The 24,287-nt window shown below is 36.1% G+C and overlaps 1 protein-coding gene across 1 annotated transcript in view; it reads right to left on the bottom strand.

The window, feature by feature from the left end:
* The window catches only part of ATAD5 (ATPase family AAA domain containing 5), a 49,937-nt gene that overhangs the window by 11,226 nt on the left and 14,424 nt on the right, over positions 1 to 24,287 (bottom strand). The window contains exons 4-18 of the mRNA XM_045837605.1: positions 22,362 to 22,526; positions 21,769 to 21,892; positions 21,111 to 21,192; positions 14,925 to 15,109; positions 13,089 to 13,249; positions 12,435 to 12,594; positions 11,677 to 12,006; positions 9,409 to 9,505; positions 8,344 to 8,420; positions 8,001 to 8,140; positions 7,749 to 7,899; positions 3,478 to 3,654; positions 3,072 to 3,205; positions 2,509 to 2,602; positions 748 to 812 (exon numbers count right to left, since the gene is read on the bottom strand). Of these exons, the coding sequence (XP_045693561.1) occupies positions 748 to 812; positions 2,509 to 2,602; positions 3,072 to 3,205; positions 3,478 to 3,654; positions 7,749 to 7,899; positions 8,001 to 8,140; positions 8,344 to 8,420; positions 9,409 to 9,505; positions 11,677 to 12,006; positions 12,435 to 12,594; positions 13,089 to 13,249; positions 14,925 to 15,109; positions 21,111 to 21,192; positions 21,769 to 21,892; positions 22,362 to 22,526 (2,142 nt within the window). The remainder of the gene's footprint in view (positions 1 to 747; positions 813 to 2,508; positions 2,603 to 3,071; positions 3,206 to 3,477; positions 3,655 to 7,748; positions 7,900 to 8,000; positions 8,141 to 8,343; positions 8,421 to 9,408; positions 9,506 to 11,676; positions 12,007 to 12,434; positions 12,595 to 13,088; positions 13,250 to 14,924; positions 15,110 to 21,110; positions 21,193 to 21,768; positions 21,893 to 22,361; positions 22,527 to 24,287) is intronic.

The following is a 24,287-nucleotide window of genomic DNA, read 5'->3' as shown; positions in this document are numbered from 1 at the left end:
CCAGGGTGACAGTATTCTGTCCTTGATAGATATGTTCTATATCTACATTTGGCAAAATTCATTGAGCCATACACTGAAAGTGGGTGAATTTTACTGTATATAAATTAGTTGAATTCTCATACACTGGAGATCTATTTGGCAGATTCTTTAAAAGTTAAAACAAATAACATAATGCAGATGACTCAACATTCCACTTATAGAATAGCCTGGATAAATGTGAAAATCATAATGTTAAGTAAAAGAAACCAGATACAAAAGGATAATGTTTCTCATTATTTGAAATTTCATAATAAAAAAACCTACTATTAAAGTTAATAAACATTAGAATAGCAACTACTTCTGGTGAGGAGGGAAATGCTGACTTTTTTTAAAACAGGCTCATGGGAACTTTTGGATGCAATGGAAATGTTCTATATTTTGATCTGCGTGATAGTTACATGAAGGTTTACATATGCTAATACTTACCAAATTGTGTACTTAAGGGCATTTTAACTATGTAAATTTAACCTCAATAAAGCACTCTTATTATAAAAAACTTAATGAACATTAGAATCTAATAAAGATTTGGATAGTTGAATGTTGGTAATTATTTAAAAAAAATAAATATAATAACCAGAAGTTTCCCAAAACTCAAAAAAGTTTAACATATCCTTAGTGCCCACATTTTAAAATTATAACTATCATAGTAAACCAGGTTTTTATATAAGTGTGATACATAATTTATGATTATCAAAATTCAAAACTTACCACTGGAGGAGTATTAAAATTAATTTCTTCAAAGCAGCCATCAAACATTAAACTAAATGCTGGATCTATAGAAAAAAAATGTTTTTAACACATGATGACGAATAAATCACTTTTTCTATAAAAACATTCTGTATTTCATCAGTAATAAAACAAAATATCATGCAAACTATTCAATAAAAATGGAATTTCTATCTTGACCTAAAGCAGCTATGATCTTTTAAGTAAATGACCATTTAACTTGTGATTACTACATTTTTTGTCAATATTTTTATTTTTTAAATTAAATTTTAAAAACAAATTCTTTTTTAAGATTGATTTTTAAAGAGAGGGAGGGAGAGAGAGAAAAAGAAGTATTAATTTGTTGTTCTACTTATTTATGCATTCTTTGGTTGCTTCTCATACATGCCCTGATGAGGATTGAACCCACAACCTTGGAATTTTGGGACAACACTCCAACCAACTGAGCCACTCAGTCAGTGCTCTATCAATCAATATTTTGATATTACAATCACTAATTGTCAAATGAGCCATGAATTTGTAAGTGGAGCCTAACATAGACATATTTACCTAGAGAAATTCATACCAGAAATATTATACTAAATATTTGCAATGAAAAATATTAGAGAACAATTAAAATTTTTTTAAATCCTCACCAGAGGATATGTTTTATTGATTTCAAAGAGAGAGGAAGGGAGAGGGGAGTGGGGGAGAGAGAAAGGGAGAGAGACAGACAGACAGACAAAGAGGGAAAGAAAAACATTGATATGAGGAAAAAACACTGATAGGTTGCCTAACCATACACATCCCAACATGGATGGAACAGGCAACCAAGGTATGTGCCCTGACTGGGAACTGAACCTGCAACCAAGCCACCCAACCAGGGCTAGGAAAAAATATTACAATACATTGTATTACATATAATATATTGTAAGTTTTTAAATTCAATTTTGAGTGCTAATTATTAGGAAGGTGGACTGATTTTGTCCATCTGATGATAGCTTACTTTAGCTAAAATCTGTGAAAATCCCTATTATCAGGGAGGTGTAATCAGGGATTAAGGAATGACTAAATTCAGTATTAAGGAACTGCAGACAGGTTGGGTTCCATAAAATATTTTGACCAATAAATAGGCATGGTGATCTAATTATAGTAGGAGGAAGAGTCAAGAGAAGAATCTTTTATATTCTTGTCTAAAACCTCACTTGCCAGTTCATATATCTTTATATCTATATTCTAGGCTATTGTCAGATACCTCAATATCTAACACTCAACAAAGTGATTCAAGGTAGTACCCATTTTTTAAGTAATTACTATATTCAAGGTATTTTTTACATATAGACATTTAAAGATTTTCTTTATCTATTTTTAGAGCGAGAGGAAGGGAAAGAAAAAGAGGGAGAGAAACACTGATTGGTTGCCTCTCATATGTGCCCCCACCAAAGACTGAACCCACAACCCAGGGATGTGCCCTGAGCAAAATCAAACTAGTGACCTTTTGCTTTGGAGAACAATGCCCAACCAACTGATACACACTGGTCAGGGTGCAAGGTATTATATTAATTTTATAATTGCTCAAGGCTGCCAATCAACTGCAAATTTGAATAATTCTTAGTTTAAAAAATGATCTAGGACCCTTCTCATTTTAGAAAAAAGGATTTAATTTACTAGCAGACTATCAAAGGAACATTTCTAACTAAAATCAGAAGCTTTTCTGAAATATTTTCACCAAAAGTAATTAGCCGTAAAACCCTTGTTACCTACCACTTGTAGTAAGGATTACAGGTCTTTTAGTTGTCGCCATGAATGTTTTGATTGCATTCAAAAACCCAGCATCTTCTTCAAAAATGACATCAACCTAAGAATATTTATGAAAATATAAATGTACTCAGTAACAATACACTTACTGGATGGCTGTTACGTATACTTAGTAGATATATTATATGTCTTTTAGAGACAAAAATGTATGAATTTATGAATGGTGTGAATTCAACCCATGCTAAAATCTTACAATGTCTTACAACATTAAAAGAGTAAAAAAAAATTATCAAACATTAAAACCAAAGAAATGCAGTCACCTACCACTATGTAAGTATGACTCAAAATAAAAATGCTGACTAAAATTAATAACCCTGAGTATCATTAATCATCTTTATGAAAAATTCTTCTATAGCTGACAGTTCCACTTGGTTTAATTTCAAATAGATCCAAGTAAGTATTCCTGCCTTTCTTGGTTATCTTACAATAATTTATAGTAACACATACGGTAATCTTTAGGGTAAGTTTTTATTTTGAGATCTCAGGAATGTATACCTCTATAAGCCTACCTCCTCAAAAAGAATGAGAGATGTTGCATTCTTCCTGTTGGGTTCCTCGGCTCCATAGTCTTTCACATTTGAATTAGTTGTGTTTGTAGATTTAGTCTGAATAATTTGTTTCTGTTCAAAAAAATTTTTGATTCCTGCATAAAAAAATTAGTATTTTATATAAAATTAACTTCTAACAGAACACTGGATATTTCCACAGAATAAGCTCAAACTGAAATCCTCTAGCAAAACTGAAACAAAATAGCAAAGCTCCTATATGAAACACACTCAGCATAGCTGAAGTTTAATAAATAGCAACAGGAATTCATGAAATAAGATCATATTTTTATGTATCAGGGTCATTAGTATTAAAAGTGTTAGAATTAAAAAAAAGTGTTAGAATTACTTTGTCAATTTAATGTCTTACCTTTATTATTTTCCAGAAGTTCTCCTATTTCTTCATTATTTTTTGTCTTGGAAGACACTTTAAAATAATTGGCCAAAGTTTTGGGTGGAAGAGCTCGCTTTGGTCCACTACTTTGTGGTGATGGTGGAGGAAGCTTCCTTGGTGATGTCATAACTTTCTTAGGGGAACTGAATTTTTCTGCCAAAAACAAATTACATTTAAAAAATATTATAAAAATTAAATAGTAAAAAATTGAATTATCTACAGTTTATATTTCTATTCTTACCAGTTATAAGTCAAAGATGTAGGAATTTTCTTTCATTTTACATTCAAATAGTCAAATATTACTGTATTGTTAGTCTATAGTAGAGAAGGTAAAACCAGTCATTTGGAAAAGACACGCTTTTTCAAAGAAATATACATTCTTGAAGCAAATAATATTCATAATCCCTCCATTCTCCTTCTCTATACCTATGTGAGTTCAGAAAAGCCTGGAGAAAAAGTGTTAACAGCACACACTGAGCACATCGCAGAACTTTGTTAGCTGACTTCTGCTTAACACTGTAATAAAATGATATTGCAAACACAGAATATGTTTTTCTAGAGATGCTATGGAGAATGGACACAAAGTTTAAAAATAAATGGGTAATCCCTCCCCCTCCAGAAGCTGAAGGCTCCAGGACTTTATTACAGAACATACACTTTCTTCCATGAAGGCCCCGATTCAGTCCTTACATGTCCCATTTACTATCACACGGCCTCGCAGCAGACTCTGCTTCACATTCTGTCACACGGGCACACTTCCACGACTGTGTCCTATTCTTTTTTGAACCCCCATCTCCACAGATTTTATCATATCTCTTGCATACTACAGGGTTTCAAAATCTTTGAGTTTGAAAAAATTATCAGCCATCATCATTTCATAAAAATAGGACATTTTAACACCACAAGGTAAGAAATGCATAATTTTTACTTTTATTATTTTTAAAGATTTTATTTATTTACTTTTAGAGAGAGGGGAAGGAAAAGAAAGAGAGGGAGAGAAACATAAATGTGTGGTTGCCTCTTATGCACTCTCTACTGGGGACCTGGCCTGCAACCCAGGCATGTGCCCTGACTGGGAATTGAACCAGTGACCCTTTGGTTTGCAGGCTGGGGCTCAGTCCACTCAGCCACACCAGCCAGGGCTGAAATGCATAATCTTAAAAGAAAAAATATTTCTTTTATTGAACAGATTTCAATTTATATTAAAAAAACCTCATTAGTTTGTCTTTGTTTTTCTACTTTTGTCATAGACCAAGGATTGCTTGATCATGAGCTGGCATCAATCCAGATTGTTTTTAGAAAATACATTCCAATTTTTACTTTAAGACACTCATAATCACAGGACTTGAATAGACACTTCTCCAAAAAGAAAATCTTACCAAAAAAATTAAAGCACTATAAGATCCAGCGATCCCACTTCTGGGTATATGTCCAAAGAAAACAAAAATAGGGTATCAAAAAGATATACACTCTCATATTTACTGCAGTGCTATTCACAACAGCCAAGATATGGGCAGTAACCTAACTGCCCATAAAAGGATGAATGGATAAAGGTCTGACATACACACGTGGCAGAACATTACTCAACCATGAGAAAGCAAATCCTGTCATTAATGACAATATGCATAGACCTTGAGTGCATTATACTAAGAGAAATCACAGAAAATCAAGTACTATATGATGTCACTTATATATGGAATCTAAAAAAGCCAAATTCATAAAAAAGAGTAAAATGGTGCTTTACTGGGGGACAGAGGAAAGGAAATAGGACAGATGTTTGTTTCAAGGCATAAACTTGCAATGAGTAGTAAATAAATCCTGGAGATCTAATGCATAGTATATTGAATATATACAGTGATAATGTATTACAATCATCAAACTTCCTAAGAGGCTATAATTAATCATTCCAACCACAAAAAAGAAACAATAATTATTTAATATGATAGAGGTATGAATTATTGATACAATGGCAAACATTATTATAATATATATATGTATCAAGAAGCCCAGCAAACCCCCAAGCACATGAAACAGGAAGAAAACTAGGCCAATGCATATCATAATTGCTTAAAACTAGTAATAAAGAGAAAATCTTAAAAGCAGCAAAGAATAATGAACACAAAGAACTGATACACAGTAAATGCATACAGATCTCTGAGTTCATAATAATACCCCCAAAACCTATACAAAAACTCACTGGTCAACTTCAGAAATTACCAGAGCACCAATACTCTAACCTGGTAAGTGAAAGGAAAGAATGAAGCACTTCTCATACCCTTCCTACACACACTGTATTTCAAAGTATCCAAATAGTGGATGAAAAATAGTGGTTCTTAGAATTATAACTAAACAAACTAAGATACACTGAGTGAATTACAAAACCACCATTATTTAATCCCTAACGAAATGAGTTTAGAAGACAAAGATCATTAACGGCTACAAAATACCATCAGATAAGAGAGTGATGTGGGAATTTTATAATGGATGGATTAGACTGCAAACAAATCATCAATCAATTTTCTTAAATCCTTGCCTGCAGACATGCTTATTGATTTGAGAGAGAGAGAAGGCGAGGGTGGGGGTGGGGGGGGGGAAGAGACACACAAAGCAAGGGGGGGGGGTGGGGGGGGGGTGGGGGTGAGAGGGAAGGGAGGGAAGGGAAGGGAGGGGAGGGGAGGGGAGGGGAGGGAGGGAGGGAGGGAGGGGAGGGAGGGGAGGGGGAGGGGAGGGGGAGGGAGGGAGGGGAGGGGAGGGAAACATCAATCAGCCACCCTACATACACACACCCCTGACCAGGAATGGAAGCACCCCTGACCAGGAATGGAACGTGCAACCATTTTGGTGCACGGAACAACACTCCAACCAACTGAGTCACGCGGTCAGGGCTTGTCAGTCAATTTAAATATCACTAAAAGTGGGATAGCCAGACATTATGTATCTCTTGCTGTGATGTTATAGGACGTACACAAGACCACCATATGTATGCTACCACCAAATGAAACCTGAATCCAATCAGGAACAGATCAAACTGCCAGTTTACAAGAAATTTAAAAAGAGAAATACATTAATACCATGGAGATAAAATCAGCTAAATCCAGAATATGAGAAATTTTATGACAAATGATCCATTCTCTTGAACTAAAAGATATGAAAAGGGTGAAAGAATTATTACAGAGATTTAAAAAACTTAAGAGACACTAATTAAATGTAAGATGTAGGGCCACATTTGGATTCTGATTTGAACAAACTATTTGAGAAAACAGAAAACTTAACTGTATATTAGATCAAATTAAGGTATATACAGTTAATCTTATTAGGTCTACTTATGATATTCCGATTATGCTTTTTAAAAAGTCCTTATCAGTTAGAGATACCTATTAAATTTTAGGATTAAAATTATACAATGGTCTTGAGACTAGTTTTAGAACAGCCCAGTTAAAAATTAAAAAGGGACCTGACTGGATAGCTCAGTGGGTTAGAGCATTTTCTAGGTTGCCGGTTCAATCCCTGGGCAGGGCACATGTAAGAATCAACCAAGGAATGCATGGATGAGTGGAACAACAAATTGATGTTTCTCTCTTCCTCCCTCTCTGTCTCCCTCCATCCCTCCCACTCCCCTCTCTCTAAAATCAATTACAAAAAAAAAAAAAATTTATGCCCGGGCTGGTGTGGCCCAGTGGATTGTTTGCCAGCCTGCAAACCAAAAGGTCACCAGGTCGATTCCCAGTCATGGGAACATGCCTGGGTTGCAGGCCAGGTCCCCAGTAGGGGGAGTGTGAGAAGAAACCACACATTGATGTTTCTCTCCCTCTCTCACTCCCTTCCCCTCTCTCTAAAAATAAATAAATAAATAAATCACTTTTAAAATTATAAACAGACAGACAGACAGACAGACAGACAGATAAATAGTTTGGGCATGCCCTGGCCAGGTTGTTCATTTGGAATGTCATCCCATGCAACAACAGGTTGCAGGTTTGATTCCAAGTCAGGGCATAAACCTAGGTTGTGGTTCAATCCCTGGTTGGGGCATGTATGGGGGGCAACCAATTGATGTTTCTCTCTCTCTCTCTGAAATCAATAAAAACATACCTTTTTATGTTTTTATATAAGATTAAAAAAAGTCATGGGTGTGAGTGGCGGGGGAGGAGGGTTCTAAAAAAATAAAAATAAATTTTAAAATGCTAATTATTATTTTTTCCCCTTAGATTTTATTTTTTCAAAAGGGTATGATAAAATAATTTACTTACTTGGTGACCTGCCTATGTTGTAGCTATTAAAAAAACAAGGTTTTTGTGCGTTTACACCTTGCTTGTCTACTTGATGGGATTGAGTAGCTTCCTTTAGTTGAGATAGAATTTGTCTTCCACTGCGCTGAGAAGAAGCGTTTACTTCAAATATCTACAGAAAGAATATATTTAAAAAGGCAGAATGGTTCATGTTCTCTTTTAATTCAAGGGTAGTTACTACATTGACACTGTTCCACTGTAGCTGTGACTAACCTTGAACCCGAGCTCCTGAGCACAAGCATACACTGCAGCAGTTTTCCCCACGCCCGTTGGCCCTGTTATAAGGACAGTATTGCAAAGACGATTCTCTTCTTCATCCGAACTGCCTTTAAAGTCAATTCTATCCGACAAATCTGAAAAATTATTCAAATGCATATAAAATGATACATGCTTAAGTAGCAATTCTACTTCACCAAACCCACATAAATGCTAAAAATTTAATGTGCAAAAACTAGAACATTGAACATAAAAATATGAGTAAGACATGTTATAGATGTTTTTAGCAAATATAATTCTAAAACTTTTCATTGAAATGGTAAAAAATGACTCAAAATACCTTGCTTCTCATCTCTTTTTCCCTTTAAATTTTGTCTTTCTTCCAATTCAGCTCTTCTTTTCCAGTCTTTCAACCAACTGCCATAAGAAAATGTATGTTAATAAAATAATTCACAGAATACAGATAGATTATATGTACAAAGATATTTGCTGCAACATGATTTACATTAGCCTCCAAAAGGAAAAACCTGAAAGTACAATGGTCTAGGAAAAGATACATTATGTTACACCCATATAAGAAACCAATACCCAGCAACTAAAAAGAATTTAGGTAGACTGTGTGATAACATAGAAGATGTCTAACATACAATGCTAAGTATACTCTAGATGAACTTCTAGTCTGGAGCTAGACCACCTGAGTTTAAATTCTAGCTCCACCCCTTTCGAGCTGTGTGAGCTTAAACACTCAGCCTCTCTAGGCCTCATTCCTTATCTATGAGATAAGGACAACAGTACTTATACTACTGTTCTAAAAACTAAATGAGCTAAGAACAATGCAAGTACTTAGAGCAGTGCCAAGCTCAAGGTGTTAACTCTTATTATGGGTTGCAATTCCTTATATGAAATCCTTTGGGCCAGATGGGTTTTAGAATTCAGTTTTTCAGATATTAGGATGGTAATTTGGTACATATGCTTACATAATAGCCCTGAAGAGGTCTGTGACAGTATATTCATTATCACTATCTTTTAAAAAATGTATGAATGCCTATAAGCAGATCAATAAAGACCACAATAAACTTTATCTAATCAAGTTAACATGCTTTCAGTTTTCAGAACTTTTTAGATGTGAAAATTGTAGAAAAGGGATTATGGACTTGAATTAGTAATAATATGACCCCATTTGCTAGGAAAGAAGAAGCTAATATATGCATAAAATATTTTCTGAAAGATTTTACAAGAAACTTTTAACAGTGTTTACCTCTAGGAAGAAGAGAAGGATATTTACTTAAAATTCTTCTGTACTTTTTTAAGATTTTACCATATAATGTATTACTTTACAACTTTTAGATTTTAGAAAAAAATTTTTAAAAACTAGGTTCATAAACTATTTCTCAATTTTACCAACCTGTGCAACTTTTTTATAGCGAGCTCATTGCCTATGAGTTCACTGGAGTTCTGAGGTTGATACTTTTCTGTCCAAAGCATGTCTTCAGTTCCAGAATCTAAAGCAAAAAACATGTTATCAAATATTTGTTCCCTGATATAAACATATATTCTTAGACATTTACATTAGTTTCATGTAACAATAAATATTTGTACAAATACTGTATTTATATTTACAAAATGCCAAAAAGAAAATTTCAAAACTTATTATACTGAAAATTCTTCACATCAAATTCCTCCCTCAAAAACAACCATAGAGTCTCATGACAGTAAGATTTAAAAGTATACACTTAAATTTTTAATAATAATTCAAGAAATATGACACGTGAAAAATAGTTTTTACCATACTGCCCTGGCCAGTGTGGCTCTGTTGATTGCCGAATTGCCCCATAACCCAAAGCCTGGAGTTTAGATTCCCAGGAAGGGCACATACTTGTGGGCACCATCCACAGGCTCAGCACCTGTGCTTCCCGGTTCACACGCAGAAAGAGAACCAATCGAAGCTTCTCTATCACATTGATGTTTCTCTCTCTCATTGATACATCTCTCTTTCTCCCTTCCTGTCTCTCCCAAAGCAATGAAAAAACAAAACAAAATAAAATGTGCAGCTACAGACTATGTTGTAATACCACCACCCTGCCCCTGCACAGCTGACTCTCCACAGAGGGTGGAGGTTGGTAGTAAGTGGTCACAGCCAATCCTTGCAGCTGCCTGGCCTGGGTAAATCCCTCCCACTGACCTGCCAACAGCAACCAAGGCTCAACTACAAGAGGAGGGTGTACTCAGTTCACACAAAGGGCGCACCTCAAGTACCCTGCTTGGGTGATAGGGGAGGCTGTGCCACTGGACCCTACAGGACACCTACTACATTAGGCCACACTACCAAGACACGGAGTCAAAGCAGCTCCACCTAATACATAGAGACAAACACAGAGAGACTGACAAAACAAGGAGACAAGGAAATGTGGACCAAATGAAAGGATGGATCAAAACTCCAGAAAAAGAATTAAACAAAATGGAGATAAGCAATCTATCAGATGCAGAGTTCAAAACACTGATTTATAAGGATGCTCAAGGAACTTAGTGAGGACCTCAACAACAAAGAAAAGATCCAATCAGAAGCGAAGGATACACTAACTGAAATAAAGAACAATTTACAGGGAAACAACAGTAGAGTAGATAAGGTCAAGAATCAAATCAATGATCTGGAACATAAGGACAAAAAGAACAACCAATCAGAACATCAAGATGACAAAAAATGAGGACAGTATAAGGAGCCTCTGGGACAACTTCAAGAAATGCAACATTTGCATCACAGGGGTGCTAGAAGAATAGAAAGAGCAAGAAATTTGAAATCTATTTAAAAAATTCTGAAAGAAACTCTCCCTAATTTGGTGAAGGAAATAGACATGCAAGTCCAGGAAGCACAGAGTCCCAAATAAGGTGGCTGCAAAGAACCCACTCCAAGACACATCATAATTAAAAGGCCAAAGGTTAAAGATAAAGAGAGAATCTTTTTAAAAAGATTTTATTTATTTATTATTTTTAGAGAGGGGAAGGGAGGGAGAAAGTGAGAAAGAGTAACATCAGTGTGTGGTTGCCTCTCACATGGCCCCCACTGGGGACCTGGCCTGCAACCCAGGCATGTGCCCTGACTGGGAATTGAACCTGCGATGCTTTGGTTCGCAGCCCATGCTCAATCCACTGAGCTACACCAGCCAGAGCTTAAGAGAGAATCTTAAAAGCAGCAAGAGAAAAGGAGACAGTTACCTACAGGGGAGTTCCTATAAGACTGCTGGCTGATTTCTCAAAAGGAACTTTGCAGGCAAGAAGACACATCGACGTGAGAAACATCAACTGGCTGCCTTCCATATGCACCCCAACCAGGGATCAAACCCACAACGTAAGTACGTGCCCTGACTGCAGATTGAACCCTTAACCTTTTGGTTTACAGGATGACACTCCAACCAACTGAGCCACACTGGCCAGGGTGATCCCAGGTTTTTAAAAAAGCTTATATATTTACAGAAACACAGAAAAATCAAAGACCAAACACCAACCTGTTAATATGGTTATATATAAGACTCTAATCAGTGAGACTTCCACTTCCTATTTTATGTATATACAGTTTAAACTTGCAATAAGCACAGATTAAAAGAGAGGGGAAGTGACAGATTAAAAACAAAACAACAAAAGAGTTCTAGGACCAGAGGGAGAAAAATTAATTTACCAGGAATAGAAGATATTTCTGACGTAGATGCTTTGTCATCATCTATTATCAGAACATCACAATCTCCTACTGCTTCTGTTTCTACTTTACATGTGGTACTCAAAGCAGTTTGATTCTTCCTGCATGTTTTAGAACATCGACCTTTGGAAGAATTTAGCTTTATCCCAGTGGAATTGTTTCTTTTGTCAAGTTCTTTTGGTTTTCCATTTATCGTTTTTGGATTTCCTGAGTACTCGTTTGGTTTCTTTCTTTTTGACTTATGGTTTTCAGTTTCCACTCGTTTCCTTTTGGTCTCTTTTTGATTGACACTGGGTTCTAGCTGTAGGATTTCTATTTGGGGAATAACAGAAATGCATGTGCTTACTAATAAAAAAAATTTAAAACCCAATAATCTTAGTAATATTACTTCAAAATATCCCATTGTCTTACTATAAAATGAAAGGCAAGAATCAAATGTGGCATACTGAAAGCAAGATGAATATCTTGTTATTTAGAATGCCTTTGTACAAGCTATATCAGTTCAAATTACCTCATTTAAGGCTTTCCTTAAGTGAATAATTAACAGCTGTCTTAGGGCTGGCATCCCTAGAAGCTGGCAGGGGCTAATGATGCACTACACAAGATGCTTTATGAACAAATTCTCCCTGCCAACCATAAGCAATGTTCTCTTCATTATGACCACTACCAAGAGTCAATGGCTAATTCTTAGTGCTTTCAAAAGGAAAATGTTAACATAAAAAATAATAATTATCACTAACCTTGTTTACAAGGACATTCAGAAAGTACTTGGTGCTCAGCTCGTTTTTTTAGAAGCAAAGGAAAATATTTCCTCGAAGAAAATTCAGGATTTGACCACCTAATTTCCTCTAGTAAAAGATTTCTTACTTCTTCAGTAAAGTCTTTCCTTTTCTCCATAAACTGAAATAAAGAATATACTACTCAATAACTGACCCACATCACCTATCAACATTAAGCACAATGCTACCAACTACTTGGTCTATAATAAGTCAATATTAGCTTTTGTCACAAAATGTAACCTTGATGGCTATGTTACTAAATGTAACCTTGAGGGCAAAAACTGCATTTGCATAGCTTTTGAAGGACTTAGTTCATATTTCTACTGTTCTGTTTCAACAAATTGTATTCACACATTTACTAGGCTATAATGCTGTCTTTAAAGTACCTAAATGTGTTATATAATGTAATCTTTTAAAACTGGCCATCATTAATTCTTAAAATGTTTTTATAGCTCTAGGAATATTTAAAACAGATATGTATTTCAGCTGTGATTTATTTTTTTAAATTGAACTCTAGGAAAAAATGAACTTTAGGCTACAATAGATATCCAATTTTTTTTCCTTTAAAAGATATGAAGGAAACACCACACAGTGGATGAGCTTTCTAATACTTACCACAACAGCAGAATTATTCCTTTTCAAATTTGAATTCAATGTTGAAAATTCACCAAGGGCAATAACACATTTTGAGAGATCTACCTCTAGTTTAGTATTCAATTGTTTAAGTTTAGTTAAAAGAGGACAAGTGGGTGGTTTCAAATGCCACAAATGGCACCCTAAAAAAAGATAGAAAAATGGTTTTAATTACCTTCACTCACATATTATCGATTTATCAAATACCAAGTATATAAACGTGAGAAGACTTCATGTAACTACATAGTTAACACACAAATATCAAAACTCAGTTGAGAACATAAGAAACAAAAATCCTCACCTCCAGGAACATGCCATTAATAAAATTACCCAGTCTTCCCTCCCAACTGTTAAAAATAAGCAAATATCTGCAAATTTTCTTTTTCTTCTCTTTTGAATCAACCTTGCTATTCACAGTAAAAATTTCAGAGTCAGTTAACATCCTGGTTTAAAGTTTAAACTTTGAAGTCAGACCTGTATTCAAATGCAGACTCTGGCACTTACTAGCTAGGTGAGTGTGGGCAAGATCCTAAACCTTAGCTTCTTCAGGTGTGAAGTAGGGGTGACAACTGTCATACTCAACCTCCTAGAGTTGTTAAGGGGATTAAACCACTTACGCTTACAAGTGCTCGGCAGAATGCCAGGTAACAGTTAAGTGTTCGCTAACTCTTGAGGTTCTAAGGGAGAGGTGCTCTCGGTGCCAGCCTCATCTGTTCATCTACAAATGGATACACTAAGTTTTACAGTAACAAGCTTCTGAGAATGGCTTTGTCAAAATCAGGGGAAAACAAGCGTAACTAATTTCTATAGCTGAACTAGGAAAAAATAATAAGGAAAGGCTTCATCAACTGAATGGCCAGCAGCAGCATTGGGGGAAAAAGGAAAAGTAGAATATTATGACAGAGACAGACTGGAAAGTTTTCCATATACATGAGACAGTGAACTAAACTCAAAAAGTACCAAGGTCACAAACCCAAAAGGAAATGAAAGAGAAAAGAACATAGTGTACATTTTTCATGATAGGAGTGCACTAAACCAAATCACAAAGGCAGTTGAGGAAAAAGTAAATTGTTTTTATGCTGACAAAAATAACTTTAGGTAAAAACAATGAAAAAATAAAGATATAAGGCTTTGTATATTACCAGCAATTAAAAACCATGTAAGTAAGGTAAGACTGTGGTTGCTACAGCATGAGAATTCCTATAGAATTAGGTTATAGTCAAACTAACATCACTGTATAAGAGGCTTGTGCAAACAGCTCACTCTTGTGCATGGTGCACATGAGAAGAGGGCGAAATACAGCAATGAAGCACTGCTTCTTGTTACCTATTCCAGAAAATATTCCCCCAAAATAGATATGGTACTAAACTGCAAATGCTGTTCTCGAAAGTAGGCGAACAGACTTCCCGGAACATTCCACGGTAGCTTGGAAAGGGCAGAACTGGAACTCCTGTGAGAAATTCTTAAAAACGACCTCTTCACACATAGGCTCTAATTTCAGAAGGGAATTGCCTTCCTTTTAGATCATTGTGCCTCTCTGGCAAACAATATGCACTTACAGTTCCACACACATGTGCCTGCTTTCCCTGGCATAAGGGATAAAGGCTGAGAATGACTTTGGGTTTCTTGCCCGCCCCCCTTGAGTCACCAGCCTCGGTAAAGTGAGTCCAAGGAATAGGAAGAGACTTTAAATTCCCACTAAAATCACTACATAAGAATTATACTTAAACCTTAGCCTCATCTTAAACCAACTTATATAGTTCCATATCACTTCTAACATTTTCAAAATAAATATTCAATAACAATTAACAAGCTCACCATCATCTTTTTGCTGTACGTGAACAACTCTCTGGAAACTGGTACTCACTGCATTGTACACATCTAATGCAGCAGATTTCTTCGCAATCTGTCGTTTCAACAAATCTGGCAGACCACTCATTAGAAAGTCACGCTTGGCTTTAAGCTGCACGTCACAATCCTGAGATCTTTCAGATGTATCTTGACTTTTAAGAAAATTATGTGAAAAAGGAAGCTAAGGTTTATCAAAACTTTTAAAAAATAAAGTATCTGTAAAATACCTTTTAATTTGAAAAGATTTAATCAGTTAAGATGTTAGCTAGTCGAATATTTTTTTGCTTATCATAAAAACAAGTCTACTAGTATTTACAAGTTAATGAAGTATATATAGAAAACAAAAGATGGACATCCACCAAAATGTTAACAGGCTATTTTATTTTACTTTATATTTTTTAAAAGAGCCAACACTCTTTTAGCATTTTTCTTTATCTTTTTAATATTTTATTTATTTTTATTTTTAGAGGGGGAAGGAAAGGAGAGAGAAACATCAATGTGTGGTTCCCTCTCACGTACCCCCCACTAGGGACCTGGCCTGCAACCCAGGTATGTACCCTGACAGGGAATCAAACCAGCGACTGTTTGATTCACAGGCCTGTGCTCAATCCACTGAGCTACACCAGTCAGGGCAACAGGCTATTTTTAGAGTGGTAGATTTATTCCTTCTTGTTTTTGTTTTTCTTTTTTAAAAAAATTTGCATTTATACATACAACAATCAGAAAACAAAATCAGTGCCTTATTTCCAAAAAGTCAATACCAGGACTTCTAATGTAATATTGTTTCCAATATAATAGCAAGAATACTAGTGCCCTTATTATTGCTTATCTTCATATTGCTAATCATAGGAATCTTTTTAATTTTTATTTTTAAAATATATTTTATTGATTATGCTATTACAGTTGACCCATTACCCCCCTTCATTCCCCTCCACCCTGCACACCCACAACCGCCCACATTCCCACCCTTTAGTTCATGTCCATGTGTCACAAGTTCTTTAGCTTCTACATTTCCCATACTATTCTTGTCCTCCCCCTATTTTCTACCTATTGTCTATGCTACTTATTCTCCATACCTTTTCCCCCTCTCTCCTCCTCCCACTCCCCTGTTACTAACCCTTCATGTGATCTCCATTTCTGTGGTTCTGTTCCTGTTCTAGTTGTTTGCTTAGCTTGTTTTTTTTTTTTTGTTTTAGGTGTGGTGGTTAATAATTGTGAGTTTGCTGTCATTTTATTTTACATGTTTTTTCTTTATCTTCTTTTCTTAGATAAGTCCCTTTAGCATTTCATAAAATAAGGGCTTGGTGATGATGAACTCCTTTAACTTGACCTTATCTGAGAAGCGCTTTATCTGCCCTTCTGTTCCAAATGAAAGCTTTGCTGGATAGAGTAATCTGGGATATAGGTCCTTGTCTTTCATGACTTGGAATATTTCTTTCCAGCCCCTTCTTGCCTGTAAGGTCTCTTTTGAGAAATCAGCTGACAGTCTGATGGGAACTCCTTTGTAGGTGACTGTCCCCTTATCTCTTGCTGCTTCTAGGATTCTCTCCTTCATTTTTACCTTGGGTAATGTAATTATGATGTGCCTTGGTGTGTTTCTTCTTGGGTCCAACTTCTTTGGGGCTCTCTGAGCTTCCTGGATTTCCTGGAAGTCTATTTCCTTTGCCAGAATGGGGAAGTTCTCCTTTATTATTTGTTCAAATACGTGTTCAATCTGTTGCTTTTCCTCTTCCCCTTCTGGTACCCCCTATAATTCGGATGTTGGAACGTTTAAAGATGTCCTGGAGGTTCCTAAGCTTCTCCTCGTTTTTTTGAATTCTTATTTCTTCATTATTTCCTGTTTGTTTGTTTTTTTCTTCCTTCTGGTCTACTCCATTGTTTTGAATCCCAGTTTCTTTCCTATCACTGTTGGTTCTCCATGCATCTTCCTTCATCTCTTTTATGGTAATCTCAATTTTTTCATTTAATTTGTGACCAAAATCAACCAATTCTGTGAGCTTTCTGATTACCAGTGTTTTGAACTGTGTATCTGATAGTTTGGCTATCTCTCAGTCGCTGAAAAGTGTTGGTTCTGGAACTTTCACTTGTTCTTCTGTTTGAGCATTCTTTTTTTTTGTTTTGTTTTGTCGCGCCTGTTACATTTTAGGGGCAGAGCCTTAGGTGTTCACCAGGACGGGGCAACCCTGTGGCTGGGTTGTGACGTTGTATGTGGGGGCGGGTCCAAGAGGGAACAATGGCATTTGCTCCACTTTCCATCGGACCTCAGTCCCTTCCACCGCTTCCCCCGAGCAAACTGGGCTCCTCTGGTGCCAGTTCCCGTGTGGGTGGGCTTGTGTACCCTGTGGGACTTTCCAATGACCACTCCTGTGAGGCTAGGAGTCTCCCCCTGTGCCTCAACCCCCACAGGTGTTTTCAGTGACCCAAGGCTCTATTTCCCAGCGCTAGGACCCTGGGACTGCCCCAGTCAGCCAGCCACCTTGGGAGCAGTGCCTCACTTCACACTCCCCGCCTCACTGGGTCTGCCAGTTGCCACCCATTGGCTGGGATCTGCCAGCAGCCACTGGCGCGCCCAGAGTCCACCTGCTGTGGTCTTACGCACCCAGTCCCAACACTCTTTGTGCCCCAAAACCCCTCCCTGCCCAGCTGCCTGAATCCGCCCCTCCTACCAGTCTGAATGAACGTGTCTACTTCAACTCCTTGGTTGTCCAACTTCTATACAGTTCAATTTTCTGTCAGTTCTGGTTGTTATTCTATTTCTAAATTGTTGTTGTCCCTATTTTGGTTGTGTGAGGAGGCACAGTGTGTCTACCTACACCTCCATCTTGGCCACAAGTCCCTAATCACAGGAATCTTAACTTCAGCGGAGGCAGGTAAGGAGGGAGAAGAGGATGGGACGCTGGAGTGGCTGAGGGGGAAAGAGTGTAGTGGGAGTATGTCACAGCTTATACACCCTTCCAAGCCTGCCATAGGAAGAGAATTGTAATATTATCTACAAACAGAAATTTGGGTTGATAATTAAAGAGAGGGTACAAAAACTTCCACTTCTATTTTTCTTTCCTATTTGAGAGAATGAGGGAAAGGTGAGATCTAAAGCCAGATTGGAGGGATTAATCTTAGAAAACAGGAGGTGAACCTTTTTTTACTGTTAATAGGAGGGAAGGAGGAAAAGGTGGATGAACAAGTTGTAGTTAAATTACAATACTATGTAATTTCTACCTACAGCAGAAAGTAAACTGTAAGGGGAAGGGTACTAATATAAAATATACAGCCCTTGCTGGTGTGGCTCAGCAGAGTGAGTGCTGGCCTGTGAAGCAAAGGGTTGCCGGTTCCATTCCCAGTCAGGGCACATGGCTGGGTTGTCAGCCAGGTCCCCAGATGGGGGGCACATGAGTGGCAACCATACATTGATGTTTCTCTCCTTCTCCCTCCCTTCCCCTCTGTCTAAAAATAAAATAAGTAAAATTTTTAAAAAATCAATATTGTTTCTATGTACTAGAAACCAACAATTGGAAGATAAAGTACCACTGATGATAACATTAAAAACACTAAATACTTACAGGTTGTATTTAATATTAATAAAACTTAAATGGAGAGATATACCATATTCTTGGATCACAAGAGTCAGTACTGTTAAAATATCAATTCTCCCCAAATCAACTTATAAATTTAACACAATCATTACAAAATTCTTGCAGACTTGTATAGAAATGTTCACAGCAACTTTATTCATAATAGCTTAAAACTGGAAACATCCCAAAAGCCCAGCAATAGGTGACAGAGACAATAGAATACTCATACGATGGAGTACTACTCAGGAAATAAAAACAATGTACTACTGACAACATGAATAAATCTCAAAATTAACATGCTGAATGAAAGAAGCCAGATACAAAAGAGTATACACTACATAATTTCATATAAACACACAATTCTAGAAAATACAAATTAATACACAGAAAAGAGATTGGTGTTTGCCTGAAGTTGAGACCAGAGGAGGAATGGACTGCAAAAAAGAGTAAGGGATCTTTTAGAGGTAATGGAAATAAATGAGTATCTTTATTATAGTGGTGGTGGTTTCTCCGTGTGTATAACTGACAAAGCTCACCATATTATAGTCTTCAAACACATACAGTTGACTGTATATATTATACCTCAGTAAGTTCTGAAGTTAATTAATTGAAAAACAAAACTCTACAATGATGTATAGTGGTAGCCTATTAGAATGGCTAAAATTAAAAACTATGATAATGTCAAGTATTGACAAGAATGTGCAGCAGCTGGCACTCTCAACTTTGTTTCTTTGTGAAGTGGAAAAACCACGTGGGAAAATGGTTTGGCATATTCTTATGTTAAACATGCACCTACCTAATGAGTGGGAGTTGGAGGGCAGGGATTGTGTGCAAGAGGCATAGGGAGCATTATTAGGAGCAATGAAAATGTTCTATATCTTTATTGTAGTGGTGATTGCACACATATGTACAGTTGTTAAATTTCAAATTGTTTATTTAAAACAAGTGCCTATTATTGTATGTACATTATACTTGAATAAAGTTGATACAAATATATATGCATGTGTGTGCATACTAAGCAAAAGTAGACACAAAAAATATATATAAATATATAAAATTAAAGTTTATGTAAAGTTATAAAACAGACAAAACTAATCTATGGTAACAGAAATCAGAACAGTGGAAAACTTTTGTTGTGGTGGTGGTAGGAAAAACAGAAAAAGAGTAACTGTTCTGGAGTAAAATAAACATGCTATATCTCCATATAGTGCACTTATCAAAACTGTGTACTTAAGATTTGTACATTGAACAACATGTAACTATACGTCAATAAAAGTGAAACAGGAAAAAAAAATAACCTAAAACTGTCCCTAAATTTGGTCTTCTTCCACTATGCCGTCCACTTACATAGACCAGGACTTAAGGGTCATCCTTATACCTTCCTCTCTCCCATCCCGACTCTAATTAATTAATCATCAAAGATTCTAAATTTTATCTCCTAAATTTTTCCATACATCATTCCCAATACCCGAGTCCATATTTCCATCGTCTCACACCTGGACTCCTGCATCCACTCTAAACCATCCTCTATTCCATTCTTCATACACTAGCCAAATTAACCCAGCAGTCAGATTAAACTTTCAAGATCCAAATGTCCATATGCATGTTTAAAATACTTTGATTGGACTGACTGACACTCACCCCTCCAGCTTAAGCTCACTCCTCTCACCCCGGCTCTCTATGCCCAAGCCACACTGGCGTTCCTCCAGGCTTCTGTATTCCCCGGGCTCCATCCAGCTGTAGGGACTGTGCGCAGACTGTTCCCTCTCACTGGGACACTGCTCCTCCCTCTGGTGAGTTCCTGCTTATCCTTCAGTTCAGGGGCCCCTTCCTCAGCAAAGCCTTTCTTGCTAGACCAAATTTACTTAATACAAACTTTAATAGAACTTTCTATCTCTCTTTCTAGCGCAACTGCAATATTTCATTTGTTGGCCCAATTAATGTTTAGTCACAGATTATCCTTCCTCTCGAGTACAAGCCTCATAAGGCAGGGAATGTGTCTTACTTTGTTCCTCATAATATTCCTAAACAGTATCAAAAACAGTGCTTGGCATTGAAATATTTACTGAGTAAGTTCACCATCAGCTATTTGGTATTTTTTCGTTTGCCTGTTTATTTTTCAACTGTTTTATCTGGAGATGGCCATAAAATGTTTTAAAAAACCAAGATCTTTTCACATTTATTTGTAGCATTGTCAATACTGTCGTCTTTTAAAATGAATCTATAGCCCTGGCTGGTGTGACTCAGTGGACTGAGTGCCTGCCTGTGAACCAAAAGGTCGCCGGTTTGATTCCCAGTCAGGGCACAAGCCTGGGTTGCAGGCCAGCTCCCCAACTGGGGACGTGTGAAAGGCAACAGATCAGTGTATCCCTTGCCCATCAGTGTTTCTCTCCCTCTTTCTCCCTCCCTTCTAGACATAAAATAAAATAAATAAAATCTTCTCAAAAAATTAATAAAAATAAATAAAACAAACCTATTAGAACTTCAAATGATAATTTACATGCTTTCTTATCAAAGTAAACAAATAAATATAAAATACAACCCATAAAACATTTTGGTATTTAAAAATTTGTACTGGACTGACCTGCTTTCATCAAAACCAAGGATTGGATCAGCAGTTTTCTGAGCCTTTCGGGTAAGAAATAAAGGTGCGACTTTCATTTTTCCTTAGAAAAATAAATACTTAGGTTAGTATTAATGTTCATCATCTCCACTTACCTCCAGCTACTTTCAAAATTACATCTCTGTCTTCTTAAACTTTAAAAAGATCAACTCCTTAAAATTTTTTTATTAAAAAAAAACCAAAACTCTATATAATGATTTAGTCCCTCAACCTATCAATTTTATTGCCAGAATCTCTTGGAGAACAACTTTTTTTTTTTTAAACTACGGATTCCCACAACCCACCTCTGGAAATTCTTAATTAGTGTATCTAGAAGAAAAGAAAGATTTAATTTTAAAAAATTTTGCCCAGATGATTTTGATGATTAGCCAGATTTGGGAACCACTAACTTAACTGAGGATAAATAGATACACAAATGCAATAACTTAAAATATACTCAGTTACCCTTTGCAAAACTCTTCACTACATTATAACTTTACTTACTAAAATAGATAAAAGATTTAGTACAATCAAGTTACATTTTATAAGACGTGATTAAATTAATGTGAGAACATTCAGAAAAATACAATCCCTCCAAAACATTCTAATGTTCATCATAAATGTTATCAAATCTGATTACCAGGTATATTTTTAGGAGTCTTGTTAGGTTTTTTCCCTAGCACATCATTTAGACACTGAAGTTTCTTCTGATTTGTCTCAGGATGCTTTAAAGAAGTAGAACTTGAATTTATTATTACAGAGTCCTAAGACAAAATAAGAAAAAAATGTTCAAAATATGTCATACAATTAATGTCATTAAAATTTCAAAAGCATCAAGGAGCTAGAAGCCATAGATAAGATAATTTTACGTTAGTAACTCCATACATCTCCCCATTATGAGACTATAAACTAAAAAAAGTAAAAATTGCACCATTTAGGGACAAATGAATAATTTAGTGTGAATACAGCCCAAAGTTTATATATGAGGAAGGGCGGTGTTCTGCAGAAAGGGAAGAGCTAACTCAGCCATGAAGGATCTTGATGACTCCATAAGGATTCAGACTACATTCTGCAGGCAAAAGAAACCCAAAGACTTAAATGAAAATAGCACTCTTCCTGCCACCTCAAGGCTACCTTACAATTCTACCTTTAACTTTATCATGGTTTCCTTCTCCCACCCACAAACAACAGGCTAGCACAGAATTCATACCAAGAAATATTTGTAATACTTACTTCTGTGCCTGACATTTTGTTCCTTTCAGGAAGAATCTGATGTCTAGATGAACGCCTTAAGGGTGTCATTATTTCTTCAGCAGTTTTTGACTTACTAATGTGTAAAGCTTTTGCTTTTTCAACCAATTGTTTTGCTTTTGATACGTTTTTTGAAGTATTGCTTGCCTAAACAAAAATTTGAAATATTAAATTAGATCACTGGCAAACATTTTATACTGAATAATAGAAAAAATAGAAAAGGCCAAACTATGGCGACAGTAAAAAGATCAGTGGTTGCAAGGGTTAGGCAGGAGAGGGAGAGATGAAATAGGCAGAGCACAGAAGAGTTTCAAGGCAATGGAGCTACTCTGTATAATACTATAATGGTGAACACATGTAATTATACATTTGTCCAAACCCACAGAACATGTCAGAACACACCGAGAGTGAGTAAATCCTAACGTAAACTATGGACTCCAGGTAATAATACGCCAACAGAGATTCATCAGCCGTAACAAATGTACAATTCTGGTATTGATAATCAGGGTGGCTGCGCATGTGTGGGTGCAAGGGCTATATGAGGAATCTCTGTACCTTTAGCTCAATTTTGTTGTGAGTCTAAAACTGCTCTTTAAATCAAGTCTATTAAAATATATATAGTAGAAAAATATAATCATAAGTTATATTAAATAAAAGGCAAAGAAATAATTATTCAGATTTTACCAAGGCAATTAAATTAAAATGTTTCTGGTTATGCTCGGTTTGCTATTATTTTAACTGAAAATTTATCCAGATAAATATAGTTATATTTGTGAAAAACATCCAGAAAGACATCTTTGATATAGATTAGAATTGTTGGTTATTTCCCCACTATCTTCATGGCATCTGTTCTTTTTTTAGTCACCTTTAGGTTGACTCCTTCGGAGAAAGACAGAAAGGTACGAGGTATGGAAGAGACTATTACAGAAGAATCAAGTCTGGTCTTCAGACCTGATTCTGCCATTGATGTGCTCTGTGATCTTATGCATTTCATATACTTCTGCTATTTGTTTTTTAAATAAATATTTGCTGTTTTAAAACCTTTAAAAAATGTTTTAAAAACATTAAAAAGAATAGACATGAGCCCTGACTGGTGTGGCTCAGTGGATTGAGTACCGGCCTGTGAGCCAAAGGGTTGCCAGTTTGATTCCCAGTTGGGGCACATGCCTGGGTTGCAGACCAGGTTCCCAGTGTGGGGGCACATGAGGGGTAACCACTCATTGATGCTTCTCTCCCTCTTTCCCCCTCCCTTCCCCCTCTCTCAAAAAATAAATACTTTAAAAAAAAAAAGAATAGACATGAATATTTAGAACATATGTAAGAAGGTTATGAATGCTAAGGATTTGCTTCTATAGTAGTAGACAAATTTTTGTTGTTCTGCTAGCAAAATTTTTAGCAGGCCAATGAACTTTATGGTCAGTTAGTATTCAAAATTATCCACCTAAATTCAAATTAACAACTCAATCACTGAAACAAACTGTTATACAAAAAAGAGATATGTTTGCGGGGGAGTCATGGGGAGTAAATGCAGACAACTGTACTTGAACAACTTAAAATAATTTAAAAAAAAGAAATTGCAAGATAACAGATTTAAAAAAAAGATGTTTTAGTGAATGTTGAAAAATATGTTGGCAAGTGATTCAGTTATTACTTTAAACTTGTGTTTTTTGATAGTTATTTTTCTGATAATTTTTCAAAGTTATGTTTATAGAAAAAAAAGAAAATAAAAAGACAATTAAAATCAACCATAATTTTATCACCTCAAATATAATCATGTCTGACACCCTACTTGACCGAGCCACCTCTCCTCTCAGCTGTTACTCGGTTGTTCCTGACTGACTACATTAGGAATCTCAGCCCTCTGCTACCTCCTTATTCATCCACCTCTGCTTCCCCACCCAGTTTAGG

The sequence above is a fragment of the Phyllostomus hastatus genome, unplaced genomic scaffold, assembly GCF_019186645.2.
Source record: "Phyllostomus hastatus isolate PE091 unplaced genomic scaffold, TTU_PhHast_1.1 phas_contig_210, whole genome shotgun sequence".
In the NCBI taxonomy this organism is placed as follows: Eukaryota; Metazoa; Chordata; class Mammalia; order Chiroptera; family Phyllostomidae; genus Phyllostomus; species Phyllostomus hastatus.
This window is presented reverse-complemented; position numbering and strand designations above follow the sequence as displayed.